The sequence below is a fragment of the Pezoporus occidentalis genome, unplaced genomic scaffold (assembly GCF_034315485.1).
Source record: "Pezoporus occidentalis ecotype Australia unplaced genomic scaffold, CSIRO_AGI_Poc_V1 ctg81, whole genome shotgun sequence".
Taxonomy (NCBI): domain Eukaryota; kingdom Metazoa; phylum Chordata; class Aves; order Psittaciformes; family Psittacidae; genus Pezoporus; species Pezoporus occidentalis.
This window is the reverse complement of record NW_026916170.1, coordinates 5,695,868-5,720,540: the sequence shown is the minus strand read 5'-3', so window position 1 is coordinate 5,720,540 and position 24,673 is coordinate 5,695,868. Positions and strand designations below refer to the sequence as shown.

The 24,673-nt window shown below is 39.3% G+C and overlaps 1 protein-coding gene across 4 annotated transcripts in view; it reads right to left on the bottom strand.

Annotated features, from left to right (window-relative positions):
• Positions 1–371: 371 nt before the first annotated feature.
• The window catches only part of GLRA2 (glycine receptor alpha 2), a 125,764-nt gene continuing 101,462 nt past the window's right edge, over positions 372–24,673 (bottom strand). For all 4 annotated transcript variants that reach the window (XM_062603623.1, XM_062603624.1, XM_062603625.1 and 1 more), the window contains one exon: positions 372–1,879. In XM_062603623.1, the coding sequence (XP_062459607.1) occupies positions 1,601–1,879 (279 nt within the window). In that variant the 3' untranslated portion in view covers positions 372–1,600. The remainder of the gene's footprint in view (positions 1,880–24,673) is intronic.

Sequence of the window (24,673 nt, the reverse complement as noted above, 5' to 3'; positions counted from 1 at the left end):
GCAGACCTTTCTGTGGCCTTTCAGTTCTTAAAAGGGACCTACAAGATCGATGGGGTGAGGCTTTTCAGCAGGGCTTGTTGCAATAGAATGAGGGGTAACAGTTTTTGACTGAAACAGGGGGGATTCAGGCTGGATGCTAGGAAAAAAAATTCTACAGTGGGGGTGGTAAAATACTGGAACAGTTTGCTGAGAGAAGTGATGGACACACCATCCCTGGAAGCATTCATTTTATATTTCTATGCTTTCAGGGTCTGCAACAGCATAGATAGATAAATAGCATAGTGTGCTATGTCAGGTCAGCAGAAAGTTGCTTTTCACCCTCTTTGTGCTGCACAATCCTCCAGCTGCAAGTGAAGAAGAGACTGAAGAAATGTTAGTACCACATTTAGCTTTATTGAAATTGAACAAATACCATTTTTTAATAAACCCTTTTACAGCAAGTGTAAAATTTTAATGTTTGATTCATCTTATGTTACAGGTTGACATCTGTGTAAGCAAAAATACCATCTTTTTTTTTCCCTTTTTTTTTTCCCTTTTCTACTTTAAAACATGTAGCAAGGATTTGAATAATGCAGATCTGGCACCAAAAGGTAACAGGTTCTGAAAATCACAGTACAGTTTTAAAATTCTTAGGTTAATTAATGATATTTAAAATGATAGCCACTTTGAGTAAAGATATAAATTAGAGGTCTGTAAACGAGTTGTGTTTACCTATAGAGCTATCGATTGCAGCTACAATGAGAGCAGTTATAGAAACTCAATGATAAACTGAGCTACACCTTTGAGGAAACGAGTTCTTACTAAGTAGTGTGGTACAGGGTAGCACAATAGGTAAAATACAATTTGGCACCTCAAGTTGCATGTAAAATCAGCAGAAATAAAATGAAGTAAGTGCACTGTCTTCCAACAAAAATAAACCAGTCGGTTTCACTGCTTTTGGAGTGTCAACTATCAAATAAATCACACGACACACAAGTTCAACCCCAAAATAACAATTCTAGTAAAGCAAGATAATATTAAAATGCACACCCACAAGGATAGTAAAGTATAAATATTTTTTTCTTTTTTTTTCCTCTCCCTTATCAGTAGAAATAATTTACAACCCACAAAAAGACTCCTTGGTGAAACCACTAACTACAGACATGGTCATGGAATGTAGCTCAGTAGACTTGTTTCAAATAGAAAGGCAACATTATCCTGAAAAAGTTTGGTCCTCTTATAACTCACTGTACTGTAGCCACCACAGTCTCTTGGTAGATGTTTTAGGAGAATTGTATGTTTTCTGATTCTCTCTTGTTTGAAATATAATATCTTGGTGATAAAGCTGGGCAAAATTTGGCCCCATTTACAGATGTCTGATCAATGTTGAATGTGGAAGAACAGCACTGAGAGCACACAGGGGGAACCCTCATTGACTGGTCTCACAGCGTATTTTTTCATGCAATCACTTTTCCTTCTATACTTCTTTTCCACTTTGTTCGTTTTTTTCGTCAGTGTCCTGGGGGAAAAGAAACCCTTAGTCCAAATGACAGAAAGGCTTTTCACTGTTTATTTACACATGGATCACTTTGGCTAAGAAGTCCTGGTGAACCAGAGTTGCCTATTTCTTGTGAATGTCCTCATGCCGTATAATTTTGTATGTAATCCAGTAAAAGATGTTGAAAATGAGGAAGGCGAGTGGGAACGCAGCACGGGATATCGTATCAATCCTTTTTGCACGGTCAACAAACTTCTTTTTGATGGAATCTGAATCCTTTGGTGGTGCTGGAGGTGGGTTGGGTGAGGTGGCCTTGACTGCTGTGCCATCTTTGACTTGGAGGCAGTGACCCATCCCATAGCCACTGAAATTAAATCGACTGTCACGAGTGACTTCATCTTCCTGGGGGATAAAGAAGACAAATAAGACGCACATTACCTGCCTATTGAACATGCCATACACTGGAGTAGTTGAGGTGCACTCCTCCAAAGCACCTAAGCAAATTATCTGGTTAAACTGTGATACAAAGTCCAGGTTTCAAAGACAAGCAAGCAATTAAAACTCACACTAAAAATGCATGGAAATTAGATGACTGTTAGTGTTTGTGAATCAGAGCTTTAATTTTCCTAGCTATGACTAAATCAAGTGCCCTGAGGGAAGGGATCTGGTACAAGTTCCTCACTGTTCTTAGGCTTGCTGTGGGAAAGAAACATGGTCATATTGCTAGCAGGGAGTCTGCTCCAGCCTGGTTGAATTGAGAGATCCAGGGGCCCAGGCTCATGGCAATGTGTATCCAGTGTTAAGTCTAACTGCAGCCTTGCACCTCTGTCTCTGATCTACAAAACAAGAGTCCCTCCTCGCTCTCTGGAGTGCCCTGATGACTGTGTTAGAATGCTCTAAGTGCACCGGGCACAAGAATTTAGTGGTAACAGGGTGTCAGGTGCAATAGCAGAAGCTAATATAGGACCATCTTGCAGAAATCTATTTTCTCTCTTGTCTGATGGGTAATATTTGGTTTTGGAGATATGAGTAGCTATTGCTGAACTTTATCACCATAACTGTGTGATGAAGGGTTTCTGACCATGCTGTTAAATTCTCACTGCCATTTCTTCTGTCTTATCTGACAAGTAGCAGGAGGTTGGAACTGGATGGGCTTAAGGTCCTTTCCAACCCTCACTATTCTATGATTCTATAATAATAACACACAAGTTAACAGCTACTGACAGCCCTTGATAAAGGATTCAAAGCCAACAAAGATACATCCTTATTCTTTTTCATTCTAGCTGGGATGAACTGCAGGTCCAGCAGCTCACCCTAGTTAAAGACCTTTTCTTCATCCAACAAATATTTCATTGTTGACTTAAAACGATCACTTCTTGAAGAGCCCACTTCCTCACAGGCAGTACTCCCTCATATCTCTTGCTAAACCACAGCTTTCTGATCTTAACCGAGAATGAGAGACTGCAACAAAAAAAAAACAAAAAACCAAAACATCACAGTAGCAAGATACTGAATAAGGAGCACATTTGCTTAACTCGGGCGTGGGGAGAGAGGACAATTTATACCTATTCAGGATGTAAAACACTGTTTCTTCACAGAAGCATCTCCTTCAATAATTGCATTTTTCTATCTCCCAGCTCCACAATTGGAATTTAATATATCAACAGGCTTGCTCTCCTTACCTTGGAGCTGACACTCAAACATGAATAACCAGTACTGTGTTCCAAGGCTACCAAATATGAGTCACTCTGACTGCTTATGGCATTGAGTACTTATGGAAGGAGGATAGGCAGTAATCAGTGCTTTGGAGCCCCTGTCACTTCAGCCTGAGGATTATTCTACCGTGTACCCATGAGCAGGTGAAAAATTGTGGTATTGCAAAGCTGTTTGAGAACTTACCCAGGGTTTATATCCCTTTCATTTCCAAAGCTCACCATCATTAAGAAGAAGATGCATGGTCCTCTCCTTTTTCAATTTTATTTATTTATGGTTTCAGTCCTGTGAAAACTCTGAAATTCTGCTTGTCCTACTGATTATAAATATGTAAAGTATTTTAAAGATGAACACACTGAGACCTAAGTTCTGGATAGAACTGTAGGCAAGACTTCTCTTGTGTGACTTAACACCACAAAGTCCCCCAGTAACACATGGCACTGCTTTCCTTGCAGCGCTTTCTCTTTTTCTGACTTTGAAGGATAAAATGCATGCCCAGGACATGGGAGGGGATTAAAAAGGGTAACAGATTTTCAGCAGCTGTGTTGCCATATGTACTTCATTCATTTTTAAAACATTTAATTTCTGTTACTCCTGAGAGATCTATGGGAGGAAAAAAAAAATGTATTGAGCTTAACAGGACTTGGAGAATCTCAACTTCTGCTGTGCCCTACTGGGTCACACCTTTGTCATGTGGGGCTAAGCAATTCCTCTTCAATGTCACAGCCTGCTTTTAAGCTTACAGTGTTGTAACTTGAGCAGGAAGCCACCTGAGTTTAGGGACAGGGATGCTTATATCACATTCTTTCAGGTCTTCAGTACCCATCCTTTAGCTGTAAGGAGACACGCTTTTCCCAATGGGATTTTGAACCCTGCTTTTCCCTCCACAGGGAGCTGGTTGTACCACTTCTTTCTCACAAAAAAAAAAAAACGAGGGAACCATGCCCTCTCCCCATGCTACTTTTTTATTTAGGACTGCAGTATATTAAGGACATGGAACTGTTGGAACAAGTCCAGAGAAGGGCCACGAGGATGATGAGGGGACTGGAGCACCTCCCGTATGAAGACAGGCTGAGGAAGTTGGGGCTGTTCAGCCTGGAGAAGAGAAGGCTGCTTGGAGACCTCATAGCAGCCTTCCAGTATCTGAAGGGGGCCTATAGAGATGCTGGGGAGGGACTCTTCATTAGGGACTGTAGTGACAGAACAAGGGGTAACGAGTTAAAACTTAAACAGGGGAAGTTTAGGTTGGATATAAGAAGGAAATTCTTTCCTGTTAGGGTGGTGAGGCACTGGAATAGGTTGCCCAGGGAGGTTGTGAATGCTCCATCCCTGGCTGTGTTCAAGGCCAGGTTGGATGAGGCCTTGGGTGATATGATTTAGTGTGAGGTGTCCCTGCCCACGGCAGGGGGGTGGGAACTAGATGATCTTAAGGTACTTTCCAACCCTAACGATTCTATATTCTGATTTACACTGAATACCAGGGTTACAGCCTTCACCTGGTGTGTGAGGAGAGCATGGTCTGTTTCCTACTCTTCAAGTGTTCTGTTTCTTAGTTGTTGTGTGCTTGAGCAGATTTGAATCTCCTTCTCACCACTATAAATCTCTGGATGGGTTTGTTACCTGTTCTCCCAACATGAAGCTGTTTGCTGGTTGAAAAAAAATAAAAACTGTGGGTTTAAGTAGCTTTTTTCCAACCTTTAACAGAAAAACTTTTTTCAATGACTAAATTATTAATTAATAGAATGGTACTGTTTCTACCCTGCTGTTAACACAGTGGATATCTCTTTCTTTAACCTAGAGGCTTGGTGGACTACTGGGCAACCTACCTAAGGTTCTTTCTTGTGGGGCTGCACAGTGACTCTTCATTCTTAAGGTCATATCATCAGCTCATATCATCTGACATACCCTACCATGGAGACTTGCCCAAAGATAGTCTTCAACCTGTGCTGTTCACCAACTTAGTTGCTAGTACAATAGTCCAAATGACTTTGCAAACATCTCTATCATTATATTAATCGGATTGCACATCAAAGTTATTTCTTTTAAACCAGACAGGATGTCACTTGCTTAAATTCTAGCCTATTTATGTTTTTTGCAGATTTTAAAATGAAAATCAAAGAGCAGCCAGAAGCCATTGGACATCTACTGAAGTGGCAGAATCCACTGCCATTGAAGTCATAACTTAATCCTTCTATAGGGATGTGAAGTTAGTCTTGCATAGTCATAAATCAATCTGTCCCTGATAAAGACATAGAGAAAAGGGTCACAAGCTAGGATAGGAAGCAGAAAATAAACACATAGCAAAATTAAAGTGTTCTTTTTCTGTTTTTCTCATGCACGTTTCCTGAGCATTATAGAAGAATTATCCTTTGAAAACTAATTACATTTCCTGAGATTTGGGCAAATGCTTTCTACAGATGAGTTTCAGCTGCATAGGTTTATGTGTGTTATCTTATGGTGTCATAATGAACATGCTTAGGTGTTGGCGTTAAACAATTTTCATCAAACAGGAACTATATTTTGTCTTATTTTTTAATTCCCCTTTATGAATTTAGTAATTTTCTGTACTTTACAAAGTAATGGCATTAGATTCTCTTGACTTAGCTTTACAGTAGGCAATCAGCGGTGTTTATGACATGGTTTTCTTTCTTAATCTTCAATCTTTGTGAAGCTTTTATTTCTACTCCATCAGGTCTTGAAAGTTATCTATGCCACCAGCTTCATACCAAAACAACCAGTAATGGGAAAAAAAAATCCACTGCATGCACCACTTTCTGTACAATTCATTCTGAAGTGCTTTTTCCTGACCCCTTTTAAGTGCTTATCATCAGCACTGACTCAGTTTTAACAACGAGGAAAATGAGAGGCTAGCTTCAGTCTATTAAATTTGATCTCTGATGTAATTAATTTGTTTATTTTTGCTAATTTTTTCCCAACGTATGATGGGCAAAGAGTTTAGAAAGCTAGCTGGTTTAACTAAATTTCAAGGACATTGGAGATTATTTTTAAGTATAGGGTAGAGACCATTAGAGAGATTTTCTTTTTGGCATTCATAAACACAAAGTTAGAAACTTGCAATAAACTCAGACTTGGATGCAACATGGAATCTGTGGAATTAGTCACCCAAATAGCTTTAGAGAATTAATTCCTAAATCACCTTCATGATTTTGAGACCCCTCCCATCTCTCAGGACTTCGCATAATTCACAGTGTGGTTTTGCAAAGACACTCATGCTCACACAGTTTCAGTACTTAGGAATCACTGAGTATGTGGATGGAGGTAGTTCAGCTGAGAAGCATGTTTGAACTTTCAAATCCTCTTTGGCTCTCACAGAAGGTTCTTACAAAGCTAAGTTGTCAGGAGATGAGATTAACTGTTTAAAAGGCAGTAATGGAGTTTAGGAAGAAAAGATCAATTCCGTAACTGAGGGATTCACTGGAGCCAATCCCCAGGAATCTGTGCAAGAACCAGTAAAAAGGAAGAGGTTTATAAATGAGCTGGGACAAAGGTTCCCAAGGGAAGGTACGCAGGTGAAATGGGCTATTCAAAGTGGACAAATCTAACCCAGGCTTTCAAAGGATTTCTAAATGGTGAGTGACTAAGTAACAACATGACGATAAATGAAATACAGGGTTGATAAGTGCAAGGCAAAACACATTGCAAAAAATAACCCTAATTACACATGGGCTCAAATAGTAATGGGCTCAAAATTGGTTCTTTCCCAAGTAGGAGTTTGGGCAATTACCAAATAGATGATTCTGACAACATTAGCGCTCTGCTAACCAGTAGGGCAAATGAAATAGAACACACGATTCTGCCACTTCATCCACTCACAGTGTGATCAGTTTTTGGACGCAGGGAACATTTCTGGTCACTCAAAATCCCCAAAGACATAGTAGAATTAGATAAAATGCAAAGAGGAGCAGCAAGAATGAGAAAAGATATTCTGCACGAGGAGAAAAAAAGCAGATGAAATTTCTTCATCCTAGAAAAGCTGTGTTTGGGGGTGGATATCACAGAGATTATAAAAACATGGTGAAAATAAAGGAAGGAAAATTAGTAAATTACTAATTATTGGTTTTTTTGTTGTTTTTTTTTTCACTGCAGAAAACATAAAACACAGTAACACCAGGAAGGAGAAAGGGAGAATTTATTTTTTTAAAGGGAAGTTATCATTAATTTATGTATGTAAATCATTATGTGAGAACATTTCAGATTATGAAAATAACAATATGGCACAGATTCATAGGTCCCTGTGCAGCTACTGAAAGTGCAACCTAGTTCATGGAAAAGTGTATCCTTTGTTGCTTTTTTTCAGAAGACAGAAAAGTCCTTCTATGTTTATCTTGGAACTTTTAAATACAATTTGTCTCAATATTCATGCCTGACCACTGCTGGGGAAAGGATTCTGGAACAGAGGCCATTCCTTCTCATCAAATATGCAATGTCCTACAGGAATTCAGGTCTTTCATCTCCTGATAACATGCCAGGAGCTGGAGCCAATGTTGAAATGTCCTGCATTTCCCCAAGTTTTTAGTACTTTTAGTTTTTCTTTTCACATGTTTCCACCTTGAGGCTAAATCCTGCTGACATAGAAATAATTGACTTACATTGAAAACCTGTAAGTTCCAATTTCTTAGACGTGTGTAAAACAGAAAATAGAGCAAGCTTTGGTGGCATTTGTTAATAAAGAGGTCACTAACAAACATCTCTGAATAGTTTCACCCTGAAGAGCTCTGGATCTCAGCTCACCTACGCCAGATGCCATTCCCACTCCTCCTTAGTCTAGGCTTCAGAGGAGAAGAAGGTGATGAAAAATTGTCACTTTCTCACCTCAATCCTGTCCAAAGTATAGATCAAACACATCACAAAATTTGGCCTAAGTATTGTCTTTCCTAAATATTCAACAAGAAATTCCATCAAAAACATAAGCATTCTCTGTCCAATCCTACTGAGTGATGCTGCCTTATCAGGACCCACCACTTTGTCTGTGACAGTAGTATTCACCTTTTCTCTACCTCTCTAAAATCAATTTTCCTGCTCACTGAGGTTTGTTTTTTCTCTCATTTATACACTCATGCCTTATTGTAAATAGCACTGATATTTTAATTAATTTAATTAATTAATTAAGTCATTGTCCTTGTAAGGGTTTCTAATGGACAAATTTCCATTTGCTTTAGAAAGCTGTGTTTAATAATACCTCCTGTCTCCAATAAACAGCAGAAGAATCTCTGAAGCATGAGTGATTTACTTACTCATTCTGTAAGAACAGCAAGTGAACTGTTGTTAATACAATAATGAAATGGTAGTTAATGTGGCTCTGCCCTCTTTGAGTAGGAACTGAACATTATCCAACTGAAAGAGTAACATAATTTAAACATGTTGCTGTGCAAAAATACTTTCCTGGCTTGAAATATCTGTAAGTGGAATCTAAATTTTTTAAGGATAACTTTAATAATAAAGATTATACAGTCGGTAAGGGCAATCAGTTTGTTACAAGAAAAAAAAAACAGATTTTCCTTTTCCTTTAGTAAAGAAAGGGCTCCTTCTCTCAATTTTGCAAATGCAATTAATGTAATTTTCTTACTCAACTTTAATGTTTTATAGATAATTAATATTTTAATTTTGAGAGAGGGAGGGACAAACAGACTAACTGTTATTTTGCAAAACATCATAGCTGACATGACAGAGAATTATAGCTTCTAAATAACAGCAGATCTGTTCCTGAAACAGTGTCTTGGTTTTCCTTTGTTTTAAAGGAAACTAATGTCTTAAAATACCCAGACACGGTGATCTGTGACTGCCTTACAGACATAACAATCCCCTGGGGGCAATGAAGTCTGGAGACCTGACTGCTCTTGGAAGACTCTTTTGCCAGTCTCTCCCTGATGAAAGCAGAAGTTGGCCACTTTATCAGTGGGAATGGCACATTTGTGTTTTCTATCAAATACATGTTAATGACCTAGATTTGAAAGATAATCTGCTCTGACCACGAATCTGTTGGATACAGGGCAACTAACTTCTGCACATGTTGTCTGCACGCAAGGCTGAGCAAACTGCAAAGCTAGTGTTTAAATATGTGACTATTTCTGCTAGAATGTGGAATAGTGGTTAATGGCCACATGAAAGCAAAATAATATAAAGCAAGACTATATTTGCTAAAATGCTAGAACACAGAAACCTAAATCCCCAAGGGAAATGTACCTAAAATTCACCTATCCCACTTTCTCTTGCTTCCTGCAAAACATCTGCCTCAGGAGAAATGAGATGGGACAGAAGCAGACTCTCACCTACCTCCCGTTTGCAGTGCTCAAGCCACAGCCTCAGACTTCAACATTTTCCTGCCCTGAATCCTGCTGCAGGGCCAACACAACTCAGCAAGTCCTATACCACAAGCTGTGTGACAAGCTTCAGGAACAGCCACCCCAGCGCATAGGGCACTCGAGCTCACAGACCTTAGTCATGAGCAGGGGTATCTGAGTGCCCACCTGCCCAGGATTTTTTCCATCAGGTTCTCTGGCACTTTTCTCTGAGCAGATTTAAATATTTTGGGGAAGAGGGTTTTCACTGCACCTTTGGGAGATTTCTCACTGGCCTCCCTCTGCCTCAGCTGTAATCACCTTAGATGACTTTGTTAGAGCACCCCGCATGCCCTAAGTGTGGCATCTCGGAGTACTTCATGTGTCAAACAGTCAAAATTAAAGAAGCCCAAACAATCTATATGTGCATACAGGACCCATAAGCAGCTTTCCTGATTTAATTCATGCAGATTACCCTGTAGAACAATATGCTGCTTGGGCTTTTTTCAGGCTCAAGCTTGAATTTCGTCAGGTCCCTCAGTTTTCAGGGCCAATCTACAGCCCACAGGAACAGTGAACACCATACCACATCCTGGGTCAGGGCTGGGGATGCAGTGCTGGGAACTGTGGCATTCATGACCCTGCTGAGCACTGGCTGTCTCCCACTTGGTGCAAGAAGGAGAAGGGAAAGGGGAAAGACAAGGGGTAAGATAAAAAAAAAGACGAAAGAAAAGGGGAAGAAGAGGACTTTTTTCCTCTTTGTTGGTGGATTCTTTTCTTCAAGCCATTTGCTACAACACCCAGAACAAACCGCAGCATATGCAGATGGAGATTACCAGAACTTTCTCAGACATCCATGTATTTAATTTCTGCAAATACTGCGGAAAATGAATTAAATATTGCAAATTATATTAATAATTTAAATTCTGTAGCTAAAAATAGATAAGAATATCTGAATAATCCTAAAGTGTTCACATGTAAATTTAACAAGTTTTGTGCATCGGTTTTTTTTTCCTAAGGAGGCATGCCAACAGATAAATAAATGCCTTCCTTTTCCAGTTATCCCTTCTTAATATCTAACTTCTAATAAATAATGTTTTGGGTTAAGTTTTTTTCCTTATCTTCTTTTCTGGATTCGCATATCAGTTCTTGTTGTTAGCCAAGATCTCAATCTGGATTTCTCTGTCTATTTTTACATAGGCCTGAAGCGTGATTGGGTTAAACAAAGTATTTGGCAGGTATCTGCACTTCAAACTTTAAATTATTACATCTTAGAAACATCTTGACTCTTCTAATGTATTAGAAGTTTACTACACAAATAGATTTCTGTATTTTCATTTTGATTTGCTTCTCTGAGGGGTTGCTCTATGAAACCGATATTTATTCACAGCAAAATAAACATTCATCATCATGTAAAAATCAATGGCACTCAATGCTATAGCAATTTGACAGCGCAATCTTTAGACAGAATTGTTGGGTTTCTTGAGGGGATTTTTGCTGTTTTTTGGTTTCTGGCTATTTTTTTGTTTGGTTGGTTTTTTTTTCATAGATAAATATTCGTTGATAAGTAATAAATCCACAAATACTACAAGGTCATTGGTATACATACAATGGGCGTGAGATAAGATTTCATTTAAAATGGGTTTGATAATTTTTCATTTACTGCATTAGATAAATGTAAATATACACACTCACACAGTCTGTATGCCCCCATACACATAAATACGTGTACATACATATTATTGTGGGCATCTACTTACTTTAGTCATCTAATGCCTTTTTTATTCCCTAAAGGCATTCCTTGGTGGGAAGTCCACCTCGTAAGAATTCCAGCTTAAGGTTAGGAGTTGCCTCCAGAACATCTATCAAAATGAAAACTCTATTTTTTAATAACGCCTTAAAATCTGAACTTTTCAGCTACCTTTTCCTCTTCAGATGGGAATGTGGTTCTTGGGAGCACGGATACAGAACACATGGGCAAGGGTCATTAAAGGGTCATTAAACATTCCCAATCCTCTCTGCCCATGAACAGGCTCCTTGGTGGGGTGCTGGCACCTCTCCAGGAGGACCATCTGCCCAGGCCAGCAGCTAAGCAGCAAAGTGCCTGGTGATGGACTTCTATTACTTGGCAAAACTGATGAAAGGATAACCTGAAACAACAGATTTAATAACATATAAGACAGAGGTACAGGAAGATGAAACATGAAAGCATGGCTATAGCAGTACAAGCGGTATTCTAGGGAAACACTCAGATGCTCATCTGAACGGAAGCTTTGCTCAAGAATATCAAGGAAAATGGAAGAAGAAATGTTGAATTAATTTATCTAAAGGAGAGAACACAAGAATAACACAAAAACAAAGGGTTGCTATGCCAGCAGCTGTCCTGAAATACGCATGTTGTATGTTTCATCTTTTATGTGTCCTGGAGTTATTCTAAATCACTGCAGTGCTGGAGGTTCTCCTCTGTCCTTGAGTATACTGAAGAGGCCAGAACTCATTTTGAGTGCCTATGACCACCTGACCTTGAGGTCCTATTTTTGTCAGAGGATAACACCTGGAGAAGGATCGTGTTCAGAAAATGTGCCAGTAAGTCAAAGAATGAAGCAAAGCAGGAATCCCTGGGACAAAGGGAGACCCAGATGCCTGGGTTTCTACTTGACTGGACATCCAACAGCCTCATGAGTACCGGGCAGGAACACTCTACCGGGATCAGACAGATGATGGATTTGGGAGCAGCCTAAGTAATGAACAATAGTATATCACACACACGCATTGTGCATTAATAATGAGTGTACATTATCCTGATTTGTTTGTCCTTTGAGCTGGAAACATGAATGAGGTCTTAAAACCACTAAATGTGAAACACAGGCAAATTGACTAAGGAAATGGTGCTCAATAGCTACTCTTGGTCCTTTTGCTTCTCTGACTCCTTTCTTCTGCACCTGTCTTTTTTCATGACTCCTTTTCTACTTTTTTTCTAACACAGCTTTTGCTTCACTAATTCCAAGTTCTGCACTTGCATACCTCCTCTTTAATGCTTTCACCCTCATTTCCAAATGTGACCTTCACCTTCTGCTTGCAAAATTCAGTTCCTTCCTCAACCCACATCTGCTTTTGCTCCTTTCTGCTCTTTGCAGCTAAATTCTCTTACTCCAGAGAAAAGACAAATCATAAAAGTAGAGCTCCACCTTGCAAGACCTCCTCTAAACTGAGAGGTGTTATTCTACCTTTTGAGAATAACCAAGAAACAGATTGGGGTATTTTTTAGGGATTTGGGGATTTTGTTTTATGTTTTTTTTGTTGTTGCTGGTGGTGGTGGTTTGATTTGGTTTCGGTTTGTGTTTTTTTTTTGTTATTGTTTTGGTTTGTATTTTTTTTGTTGTTGGATTGGGTTTTTTATGAATTAAATCTTCCACTGTTGGATAACCAGAGAGCTTGTAATTGTTCAAAAAGTTTCCAGTAACACAAAGCATTTTGAAAAGTATTGCTTCTTATTTTTACTACTGTTCATGACATACATCATGCCTCGCTGCTGGCATGGAAAGCTGAAGATCAGTGAGTGCATTGGCCCATGGAACTGTCTGAGACTTTGTTCTGACCACCCAGAATGTGCAGCATGAAACATTTGGAGGCTTTGAAAAATCTGTGCTGCAAAACCAGCAAACAGGATTTCATTTTTATTCTAAGTTTAAAGCTCAGTGAAAAGAGTTGTGTTTTGTGCATAATACATGTTGTTCTAGTCTACTGAAAGCTGAGTAACGTGGTAATACATGCAAATAGTAATAGATTAAAGATTTGGCATGCTCAGGAACACTCCAATGACATGTCCAATCACAGCAGAATCATCTGCTTTTCCTTATATGTGCTAAATTTGCAACACTGCGTGAATTTCTATATTAGTTTACACACCACCTTCAGGAAATTATACTTAACAGATAAGCAATATTTGGGCTTTGGGGCTTATCTTTAGCAAACAGTTAGTAAATGTCTCTCCAATTGCTCTTAGCTGTCTTCTTACAGAAAGTAGTTTAGAAATCAATAGCATTGATTATGTACTCTTTTTATCCCTGAAGGAATGGCAGTGATTTGCAATTGCGGGGAGGCTCAGACTGGGTATTTGGAAAAATTTCTTCACCAAAAGGGTGGTCAGGCATTGGAACACGCTCCCCAGGAAATGGTGGAATCACCGTCTCTGGAAGTGTTAAAAAAACGTGAAGATGAGGCCCTCAGTGACATAATTTTGTCAGTCCTTGGGTAAAGGTTAGACTTGATCATCTTAAAGTTCTTTTACAACCTAGTTGATTCTATGATTCAAATGTTATTTTCCTATTTTTCTGCTCATGCCAGAATTTTGACAGACCAAAAGGTGATCAGAATTTCATTTGGAGCTTGGGCACCAGCAAAACAAAAGAAGCCTTCCGTAGTACAGCTAAATTAAAATGAAACTTTTCTGTAGAGTGGAAATTTTGCCAAATTGTTAGCTGCACCTTCTCTTTGGGTAGTGTCCAATTCGATGTTACAGAGAATACCACCTTAATGATCAATGCCATAAATAAACCTACAAATCACATGGATATGTTCTCCCTATAGTTTGGAAAGAAAACAAAAGAAATGGAAGAAGACTGATGGATTCTGTACAATATTGGCAATATCCCCCTCCTCACGCTTGTTCACTGACACCCTGAAGCATGGGAAGACAGAAGATCAGGCAAGAAAAGGCTCCTTCCCTTGACCATCTGGGATTTCTATGAGTCTCTTGCCTTGTCAGCTTCAGGGCTGGATGGTTTACCGATGATCCCGGAGCTCATTTGCAGTGCCTCTGCATGATGCTGCACTGAGTGATTTCTCCCTACAGGATGAAAGGCTGAGTTATACCTTCTTTGGGTCTGAGCGGAGCAGGTATTTCAAAGTGCGAGACCATTGAACCATCACCCAAGGGGGCAGCTGTCTGGAGGATATTTTAAACGTGCTTGACACATTTAAATAGATGGTTTCAGCTTGGAATAGCTCCTAAAATATACGTCAATATAAAGAATAAGGCAATTTGTTTTGGATGATTAAGGGAATCTGGCTCATATAACCAAGGCGTGACAATTCCAATCACATCTTCATTTCAATTTACAGGAAAGAAATAAAGTGGGCTTCATTATTGTTCATACTGCTGGTACTATATATTTGACATGATAACCTACAGTATTAGTCAGTAAATTGACTCACTGGACTGCCCTTGATCATATGCTCCATTTTCCACTCAGCAGAGCCCTCTCTAACAGCTATATATAACTGGGGAGGGAAAAAAAAAAGAGACAGCTCTCTCTTAGATCATTATAAGATGTTGCATTCAGTTTCCATGTTGCTTCAAAGGTTGTAAGTGATGTGATCTTTTCACCACCACAGCTAATACATGGTTGTTGTTTGTCTGACTTGTCAACTTCTCACACAGAAATCCGACACTCCCCACTTGTCACATACTCATTTTAGATATGTGTTCTTTGCAGGGCCCAAAATGAAACAGTCACTGCATGCCTGTCTGGAAGTTTTCAAGTCTGGAAGTTTTCAAGTCTTGCCTTTTGTGGTCTTTCCTTGTCAAACCACAGTTGTCACATCAGCAACCCACGAGTACTTCCATCAAATGTAAAATCTCCTCATTGTAATTAAAATTCTGCATGCTTTTCTGTTAAATAAATTATCGTGCAACTTAATCCATAGCTCTGCTCTTCTGCCACCATTTCTTAAATGTGAGTACTGATCTAAATGCTTGGCCAGGTTGATTTTAGACTGCATCATGCATTTATGGGTTTTCTAACACTGTCAAAGTAAGTATTGGATTAATCCTGGCTCCTCATCTATGTGTTGAAAAATTGTTTCCTCACTTTGTACAAAAAGTTAAAATTAGGAGTAACCTCTAAAAGGGACCTCAGGGTGAAGGGCAGTTCTCAGTGCTAAGAAAGTATGAGAGCACAGACTCAGAAAGCAGACAGCTCAGTAGGAGATTGTCATGAGTTACTAAATACACACTTCTGTAGCTGTATTTAGGTAGTGTATCCTCAGCTGTAACCTGTGCTGCTGCAGAAGGAAGGGGAACCAAAGAGCCTCAGGATAGAAAGAGCCTATCGTTATTCCTGCCCAGAATGATAAATTGTTCAGAGACTTTTTTACTGACCTTTTGTTCCAGGAGTACTTGCAAGTCAAGGAGAATTACAGGGTGTAAATCAGAAATACTCAACTGAGGGTCAGCGTATGCACAGAAAGATGTAATTCAGCTCACAGCCTTTCTGAGAAACAACCCCTCACAAATCTCTCCTAAACTCACTCCTGATCTATTTGGCACATTGCTGAAGAAAATGTTTAACAGCACTGATTAATATTTTCAGTAGCTAAATTTTGCAGTGTACTGCCTGGTGCTAGCTTTGCCAGCTGGCTCTTAAGGGCACTTCTGTTCCTGTTCCCTGTCATCCTACAATTCTGTATTTGTAGTTTGAAGAACAGAACAAAAATCAGTAACTGCCCAGGCCAAACAGCTTTCCCTGTGTTGTAATGCTTTAAACATGTAAACAGACTAAAGTCTAAGCCTCTTTGCTTAGAAACCTCAAAAGCTGCTGGCAGAAAATATCCCCAGATTCATATGAGTTTGGTACAAATTCCTAAGGCATCTTCACTTTGATATGGAAGGCAAGAAGGGAACATTTGTGGGAAAAGGAAAATCAAAATTCACATCCCACCATGGCACATCAATTACCCTTCAGGCACTCCTGTATCCCTGGGGTACAGTGCTCTGGGAGTGCAGGTGTCTGCCTCGGGCTAAGGCAGCCCACAGCTCACACAGGAGATCAAGTGTGGTATGCCCCTTAAAATCCTTTCTTCTCCCCTTGGATGAATAAGACCTTACTGCGGGAAGAGGTAAATATTGGACAAACTCAGGAAAGTCAGGTTGGGCAGCAGGGAAGGTGTATCAGTGAGAAAAAAGAAGTGAGACTGAGGACATTGGGATGTCACATGAGAAGAGAAGCAGCTGGCTGCTGAACAGCTGCCCCATGAATTTCAAAGCTACACTGGCTATATAACTTCTAAGTCTGGATAATGACCAGAAGAAAAGTTCCTACTGAGCCTTTTTGCCTTCTAACTATAATGCAGCATGTTTAAATTAAACTAGCGACAAGTTAATTTTGTCTACGGTATAAACCTGAAAACAAGAATCTAAACGCAGTATTATACCTTTCTATAGGCATTACTAAAACAATTGTTTACAATAATTTCTTTAAAAAAAACTATAATATCTATTATTTCTAATAAGAATCCAGTTTTATGTGGTCTGTGATAAGAAGTTTGACTGTTGCTAGGTAGAAAGATGAAGCTGAAAACAAAATGTTAGATGAAGAGCACATTGCCTAAGCTGAAAAGCCAAAAAGCAGATTTGCACACCAGTTAGGAAAAGCAGCTAAGCTCACACTTGGTAGGAAAGGGTTGAAAAGTAATTAAAAAAGCTATATAGAGCAATAATTTTGAAGGTAGCAGATTAACCAAGAAACAACTAATCTCCTTTAGATTTGCTAGACAAATCATTGCTAGAAATAGTGTTGAGGCTACCTGGAGTGAGAAGCATGATACCCAAATGTAAGAGGCTCAGAGAGACAACTAGAATTAATAAATTCAGAAAAGCTGAAGCCCAGGTATGGCAAGACATGTCAGCATATGACAGCCTGAAGAAAACTGACAATTACTGGGTATGCAGGCACAAAAGAAATTCAGTGACCTATGCAGGATACACAGTTTAAAGCTAATGTAGGGAGAGTAATATCTAAAATATGCAGTGCCTTCTCTGTTTTTTCATCTTAGACACACACACATACATACACAAATACCCAAGGAAGGACCTGTCTGATGGAAGATTAGCAGACATTATGGTCTAATAAGGAAACTGCAGTTGAATAACTGCATAATTTGTCCCAGCTTATCATTAAAAGATGGGGCAAGGACTTGCAAAACTGTCAAGAAAGCTAATTGTCTTCTGCAAGAGCCACTGGAAGTTTATAAGAATTACTTATACCTTCTATTGGTAGGGCTAGAAAACTATTGAGCAAGGGCACAAAGTGATTTTCAGAAGACTTGAATATCAACTCATTGGTGTAAATATCTGCAAACACAAGAATGTCCCCCAGATTCCTCATGGGAAGTCCTGTGACAGTGGCAGGCAGGGTCACCAACCTTTCAAAGGTAGGACAGTGTATTTATGCAGTACTTATGCAGCCATGCTGCATATGCCATGAAACACACGAGACCCAAGAAGTAGATCTTAATTCGTCTAACTAGGTATGTAATGGTGAAAAAAGAGTATTGGACCCTGCACTTCTTTCAGAAAGAAGATACCAAGGGCTCTAAAACAGCATCCTGTGATGCACAAGTTCTCTGTCTCACCAGCCTGTAGTGGCATCACACTTGATTACACTTGCCTGCCATGCTCAGCACAGAATTAAAAAAGCCTGCAAAATGAAAATTCTACAGATGGGGTAAATGAGGACATCTAGCATCTGGTTCTATACTGTGCTTTGCAAAACCTGAATATATGGTAAAACTCTCTCTTGTTTACACAAATACCTATTGTACAGCTGTTTTCTGTCAATTTGACGACAGAAACAAGCCATATTCGAAAACGGAGCCTTGCATGGATATTAAAGAGAAAGCTGGCCTAAATTAAAAGACAACAGATAGATTAATTTCTTGGAGTGTTTGTACTGGAGAGTGTCAAGGTTGCTACATGCAGGTACCTGTAAGACTTTACATCCTGAGCAGGAAACGCACAACTTGCTTTCCTAGAAAGCCATGTAAGATCTCACATTTGTGCAACTCAGGTAATCTCTAATGACGGGAGCTTGTGATCTCCATTTTTCATTGGTTACTTTTATGACAGATGAAGATTACAGAGCACCTAAAGGCAAGTCTCTATACCAATAGGCTGTGGAAGCCTTAAAAGAAAAATGGATGAGTCAGTTACAGGCAGAGCACTTCCACATGACTAGCAGAAAGAGTTCTCTTAGAAAACTGCATAGAGAGCAGCTTTATGAGAGTGAGGTGCGACATGAAAACAAAGGTGCCATGTCTTCTAGAGTCTTGTCATGATATCACAGAGAAATTAAAACCTTGGCACCTTGGTAAAATAACTTGCATTTACACAATTTGATTATAAATGTGTGTGTACCAATGCACACGCAGTATTTGCATGAGAAATTATAAACACAAGTTAGAAACTAAATGATTTGAAGAGCTATGCTCTTCAAAGAGAGAAGTTACAGACTTGATGCAGAAATTCACTGGGTAGAATTCTGGGCTTCATCACTTCACGTTTTGGCAACCACAGCAGCCTTTTTTGACCTTTCCGGTCTGTTTTTCCAGGACCTAAAGACACTCTGGCACACTCAGTATGCCAGATACATTCAATCAGCTGCTGGAAAACTGCACTTTCCAATGGTAAGTTCTTCTTGACATTGATCCTGCTGTAGTCAAGAAGTGTTGTGTGGGAAGAGTCAGGGCTGTGCCAGCTCTAAAACACCATGGGGAGAAACCAGTCCCAGGGAGTGGAAGTTGTGTCAATTTTTAGTGACCTGTGGTGGGGCTTGGCACAGAGTTTTGAGATGCCCCTCATCTGAAATGGGTCTCTGTGAAGACTCTGAGAAACAAGCACTCAGAATATGTGGAATTTCAAGGTGTTTATTCCTTCCAGTGTAACTACCTCTAGTCCACCCCTCATGTAGCAAAGAAAATCTCCTTTCCCACCTATCCATCTACTCCTAGATGTCTAATTGCTTCTTTTGTGCAAGAGAGATCAGTGTTACTACAATGAAAAGGAAAAGAAAAAAGAAAAGAAAAGAAAAGAAAAGAAAAGAAAAGAAAAGAAAAGAAAAGAAAAGAAAAGAAAAGAAAAGAAAAGAAAAGAAAAGAAAAGAAAAGAAAAGAAAAGAAAAGAAAAGAAAAAGAAGAAAAATCAGGCTGCAGAAGAAATACTTAAGTACAGATATTCATATTTACAGTAAATAACATCTTGCTCTAGCAGCGGATCAAGTGAAATAAACATCTGATCATGAAGTCAAACTAAATGTGTTAGAATCAGGCTCCAACTGATCACTTTGCCATAAGCAAGGGCTGACAACTTGAACAGGAATGACTAAATTATGTGGCTTTCCATTAGAAAAAAGATAGAGAGACAAGTGACTTAAACACCACTTTTGAAAAAGTACCACAAAACCTGGATTTTGCTGAAACCTGTAAAGTTTTTCAGACCTTGAAACAGCATGAGGTTTCAACAGGCTAGTTAATACAATTTGGTTTTGCACAATGTCATTTGGACAACATCATTACAGAATGCTTCACAATTAATTACATTCAAATAGCAGCTTCTATCCCCTGTGGAGAATGTGATTAATTGGGTCAGATGTAAATATGCATTTCATGGATCCTACTGAATACTTGCCCATCTCATCAATTTACTATGTAATTTGATACAACTGGTGTACTATGCTCTTGAGATGTGCAGGGTGAGAACAGTTGCCAGTCAGGCTAGAAATACGCAGATACAGCAGTGCTGGTATTCTCTGCCTGCATATGTTTGTCTCTAACTGTCTGACCCTTTCATTTTCTTGCAGAAATATTAATTTATATTTATTCACACTGAAATACTCTGCTGTTGAAAATGAGTCTTGGGACAGCAGTCTGAACTGATATGAAGCATCCTGCTGGATCCCTGTCAACCTGGGATCAGAAACTCTTCCCCCAGATTTCCTCACCTTCCCATTGGAAAGAGGACCTGATCTCTGAGATTGGAGCCTTACTGGGTCCTGACTCTGGGCAGAGAAAGGTAAGCTACATACAGAGAAGAAAAACAAAGGAACCAACTTTGGGCAAAGTTGTTTCTTTGATCCCTTGTGCAGCCTAAGCCTAAATGTTGGGACTGCAATGGCTTTTCAATCTCTTTCTGGACTCTTGGTTAGGGGTGGTTTAGGTTAAACATACTCCTGAAGCCCCCTTTCTTCATCTTTTTAGCATGCAACACATATTTGACAGCACTTTCATTGGGCTTTTTTTTTTTTCATTAAATGAGGTGGGCCAAGAACACATCCAGCTAAAGAACCACTGTTTTCTAAAATAATCTGGAAAACAAATACTTGTGCCTGTGGGAGATGCTTCTTGAAAAACTTTTCTTGTTGCTTTAAAGCATCAAAAATAAAATCACCATTTCCGGTGTCTTTCTACCTTCCTCTCCCCTATTTTCAGCTTGCACTCTCCCCTAGGTATAATAAAAAATGATACATTTGCACCCAGCTGGAGAGTACCTTTCATGAGCTGGAAAACAGCGGAGCTCAATTCTGGTGTGTCTCCTGCTGTTCATAGGCTACCACCAGGACAAACTCACTTAAGTGAAAACTTCTGTCCCCAAGGTTTGTCAGTTCAGAGCTGATCCTTTCAGCCACTGTGTGCTGGGTAGGTACAAGAGAGTACTCAGAGTTTCTAAAGCAAAGTAACTCTACAGAACAAATGAAAAAACCCTATCTCAAGTTCTCCCTCTGGCCTTGCCAGTCCTTGTCCCAGATGACGTAGCATACAGTCACTTCATATCTAAGATCTGAGTTACTGTAATGTTACAGAATCATAGAATGACAGAATGGTCGAGGATGGATGAGGCCACTGGAGGTTATCTAGTCCAAAATCCCTGCTCAAAATTACAGGCATTAATGTTTAATAATGTTACTGTTCTGTAGCCCTTTACAATGCATATATACTGTTCATATCTTATTTAACATTAAGGAATAATTTGCTAAAGTATTTGCAAGCTGGCCAACGTGAGTCATTATCCTGCATCATGTCCTGTTTGGTGCTTTGGTGTTGTACCTGGTCCCTACGGTTAGATTATGTATTCCCTGCTCCCACAGAGTACTCTGTGCTGCACCATTTGAACCATTCTGAAGTCTTACCAACTCCCCAACAGTTCTCCTCTGGTTTCTGCCACTTCTGGACGATGCTTTTTTGAATTGTGCTTATTTTTTTTTTCTTGGTGTTTTTGTGCTGGTTCGTTGGTAGTTGCTTTGTTTTGTTTTGTTTGTGGTTTTGTTTTGTGTGCATGTTTATTTGTGTTTTGGTTTGTTTGTTTTTCGTTTTTCCTGAGATTGTAGTTTGTTCTCCTGATTTTGTTCTCCTAGATTCCATTACTTCAGCTTTTGCAGTTGTACTCTTCTTGGCTTCAATTAATGCTAAGATATTTGGGAGTTGATACTCAGAGGTCTTTCTCAGGAATCAATATTACATGTTACATAAACCAAACGCTGCCCTTGATTACAGAATGTTTACTATACCCAAATTTTTATTTGGTTTTCAGAATTCTCTGCTTGAAATGTGATTATCCCTTTTCTCTACTGTTTCTTGGTTTGGGGTAAAATATCTACTCCATACAGTTCATCATCTTATTGTGTCTGAAGTTGTAAAACACAGGAAACACAGACACTTTTTTGATTTTTTTACCTTCCCTCCTCCAATAAGGGAAGGAAAATCTTCCATTCAGCTTTAAATTACATTTGTAAAAGGCCATTATAAAAACTAATTTCTCTCTCCAGTTTCTTTGTCTCTGGTTTTTACTGGAAATTCTGCCCATCTGAACATACTGCTCTCACTAGACTTTTGATCCACTGTTTGGATACCACCCCCATGGCTGAACTGCTTCTTTTTCTACAGGTTACTCTCTCTCTGGGGTCTTCTGCCTTGCTTTAAACTTGTGCCCAGAGCTAGACTAACGATTTATATCAAGATGTTTTTCTAGTTTAAAGTGACGCTTTTGTTTAAATGCTTAAACTCACTGAAGTAAGTCCATTTAATAAACAATAAAGATACTTTGACTGATGTTAACTAGCCTATTCATGCTCAAAATGAAAAGACAAACAAGGACATTCAGATGAAGTCACAGGGTGACATGGCAACATGTTGAAATGTACTGTGTATTTTATTTAACTGGTTCTCTGCAGTCATATGCAGAACTATAACTTCAAGCTAAATGATCATTTTGGTGTATTTATCTTCTGCTGGATTTTTTCTGCACTGTTACATTAAAGTGCTAATGCAACTGCCCTGGAGAAATAAAAGTAACCACAATATCTTGAGGGTGTTTATCTACAGCAGAAGCTACGTGCTCTTTAATCCATTAAGTAAGCAAGATATGTGTGTGAGAGAGAGAGAAAGCCATTCAGACTTGGATTCCTATTTTTCACAATGAAGCTTGTGTGCTTGAGCTCGCTTAGCGAGTACCAAAAATAGCTCAGCAAAAAGGGCTTTCCTTGAGCACTTCCATTATTCACAAGATGCAGCACCTTACATAACGCAAGCACATCATCCCGCCGAGTGCACATGGATGCTGGTGGGCAAGAATTTCTGCCAGGGACAGTAGTACCAAGTGTTTTAAAGGCAAAGTCAGGCTGAAGGCACTGAGTTTTTTTTCAATAGTCAAATCTAGAAAATCTTAGAAAATTGTTCAGAGGGTCTGACGGAGGGATTTCAATCCTATTAAAACAGCAGAGATGGCCTTCGAAAACTGGTGTTACTGCATACCTTTTCTCCTTTTTAAATATGGAAGTACTGTATTATCTTGACAGTCGCAGTGACTTTGTTTGGGTACTTGGGGTACCCACCTTGCCATTGGCAGCTCCATCCAGAGACCAGCAGTTCTCTGAAGCACTCAGTAAGGTGCTGCCATCTTTGCTCAGTCGAGTTATCCTCTGCTGCTGTAATCACTTAGTCCCAGCTCTTTCAACTGAAAACACCATTTGTGCCTCCCTTTCCTAATCTGCATGCATGTGAACTCCATTGGCTGCAGCATTGTTATTTGTATTGCTCTGTGTTCCCTGCACATGGGATTAAAGTCTGTCACAGCCTCCAGCTGCACAGTTTTTTGTTCAAGCCATAAAGTATTGCTTTTAACCCTAACATTCCCAAACTTAACCCCTGTTCTTGGTCACAGTATAATTGTCACATCACCACCACAGAAATAATTTAGGAAGTCTCCTTTGAGGTGATGGTGTGAATACTAGTGTACTGTAGTGACTACTGATCATATAACATAATAATTATTGTTTTTAAAAAGGGATGACTGAACCTCTGTAAACAGAGTTCTGCTTCCCTGAAAACCATCATTTTGGAAAATAAGCAAATCTTGTTTGATTATTACAGATCATATTTAAAAAAGAATCTATTATCTTTCTGGTCATCTGGCACTATGCAAATTTAGGTTTTAATATAATAAAACTGTACTATGTCCTCAGTACCATCAGACTCATGGCTTCTGCAGCCTATACTCTATGCAAAAAGTAGTAGCATGATATGCAATACATAGGCAACACTTTTCTTTACAGTGAAGTGTTGCTGCTGACGGGTATATATTTCACTGTGAGCAGGAAGACTCCACAAATCTTTAGGACAAGTATTAATGCTTTCTCTAACAGAAACTGCATGGGGAAGGTTGCACCAATTATCTGAGGATATAGAGATATATTCTGTATGGAAGATGGCAGCAGGTCCTGATAACACAATCTTTTCTAATGCAATGACATGTCAATGGTTCAGCTGTAAATATAATTTCTGGATCATCAATGTCAGAACGCACATTTGTATAGAGAGACTTTAGCCAGTCTGATCTTTGGCTTATGAGACCTAATAGTCTCTTAAAGGTGCCTTGTGCTTTCATGCAGTGCTCTGAGGGCTGCAGCACTAAGGACAAGACCTGGCAGAAGCAATAACAAAACCAGTGGCAGAGATACAGGCTTACAAAACAGAACAGTATTTTTCTTGTTTTGTAGACCTATCTATTAAAACCAGAAAACCTGGTCAGGTATGATTTAGTGCCGATGTTTTCTCTCCCCAGCTTAGCATTGAATGATACAGTGTAAATATTCAGTCACCCTTCTCTTACTCTGTTTCCTCTTGACTATGACTTTTAGATTTGCATTCGCCATAAACCCTTGATTCAGTGAGCAATACCTCAGCAAATTAAGCTCCCTAGGAGGCTTCTTGTGGCACCACAGGTTATGCTGCTATGCTCTCCTCTGCACAAAAACATCCTTCTCCTGATCATAAAAGTACTGAGCTGAAGCTATGGTAGTGTTGCTCCAGAAACCTCTATCTTGGTGTGTCTCCTCTGTTCATCTCCCAGGTG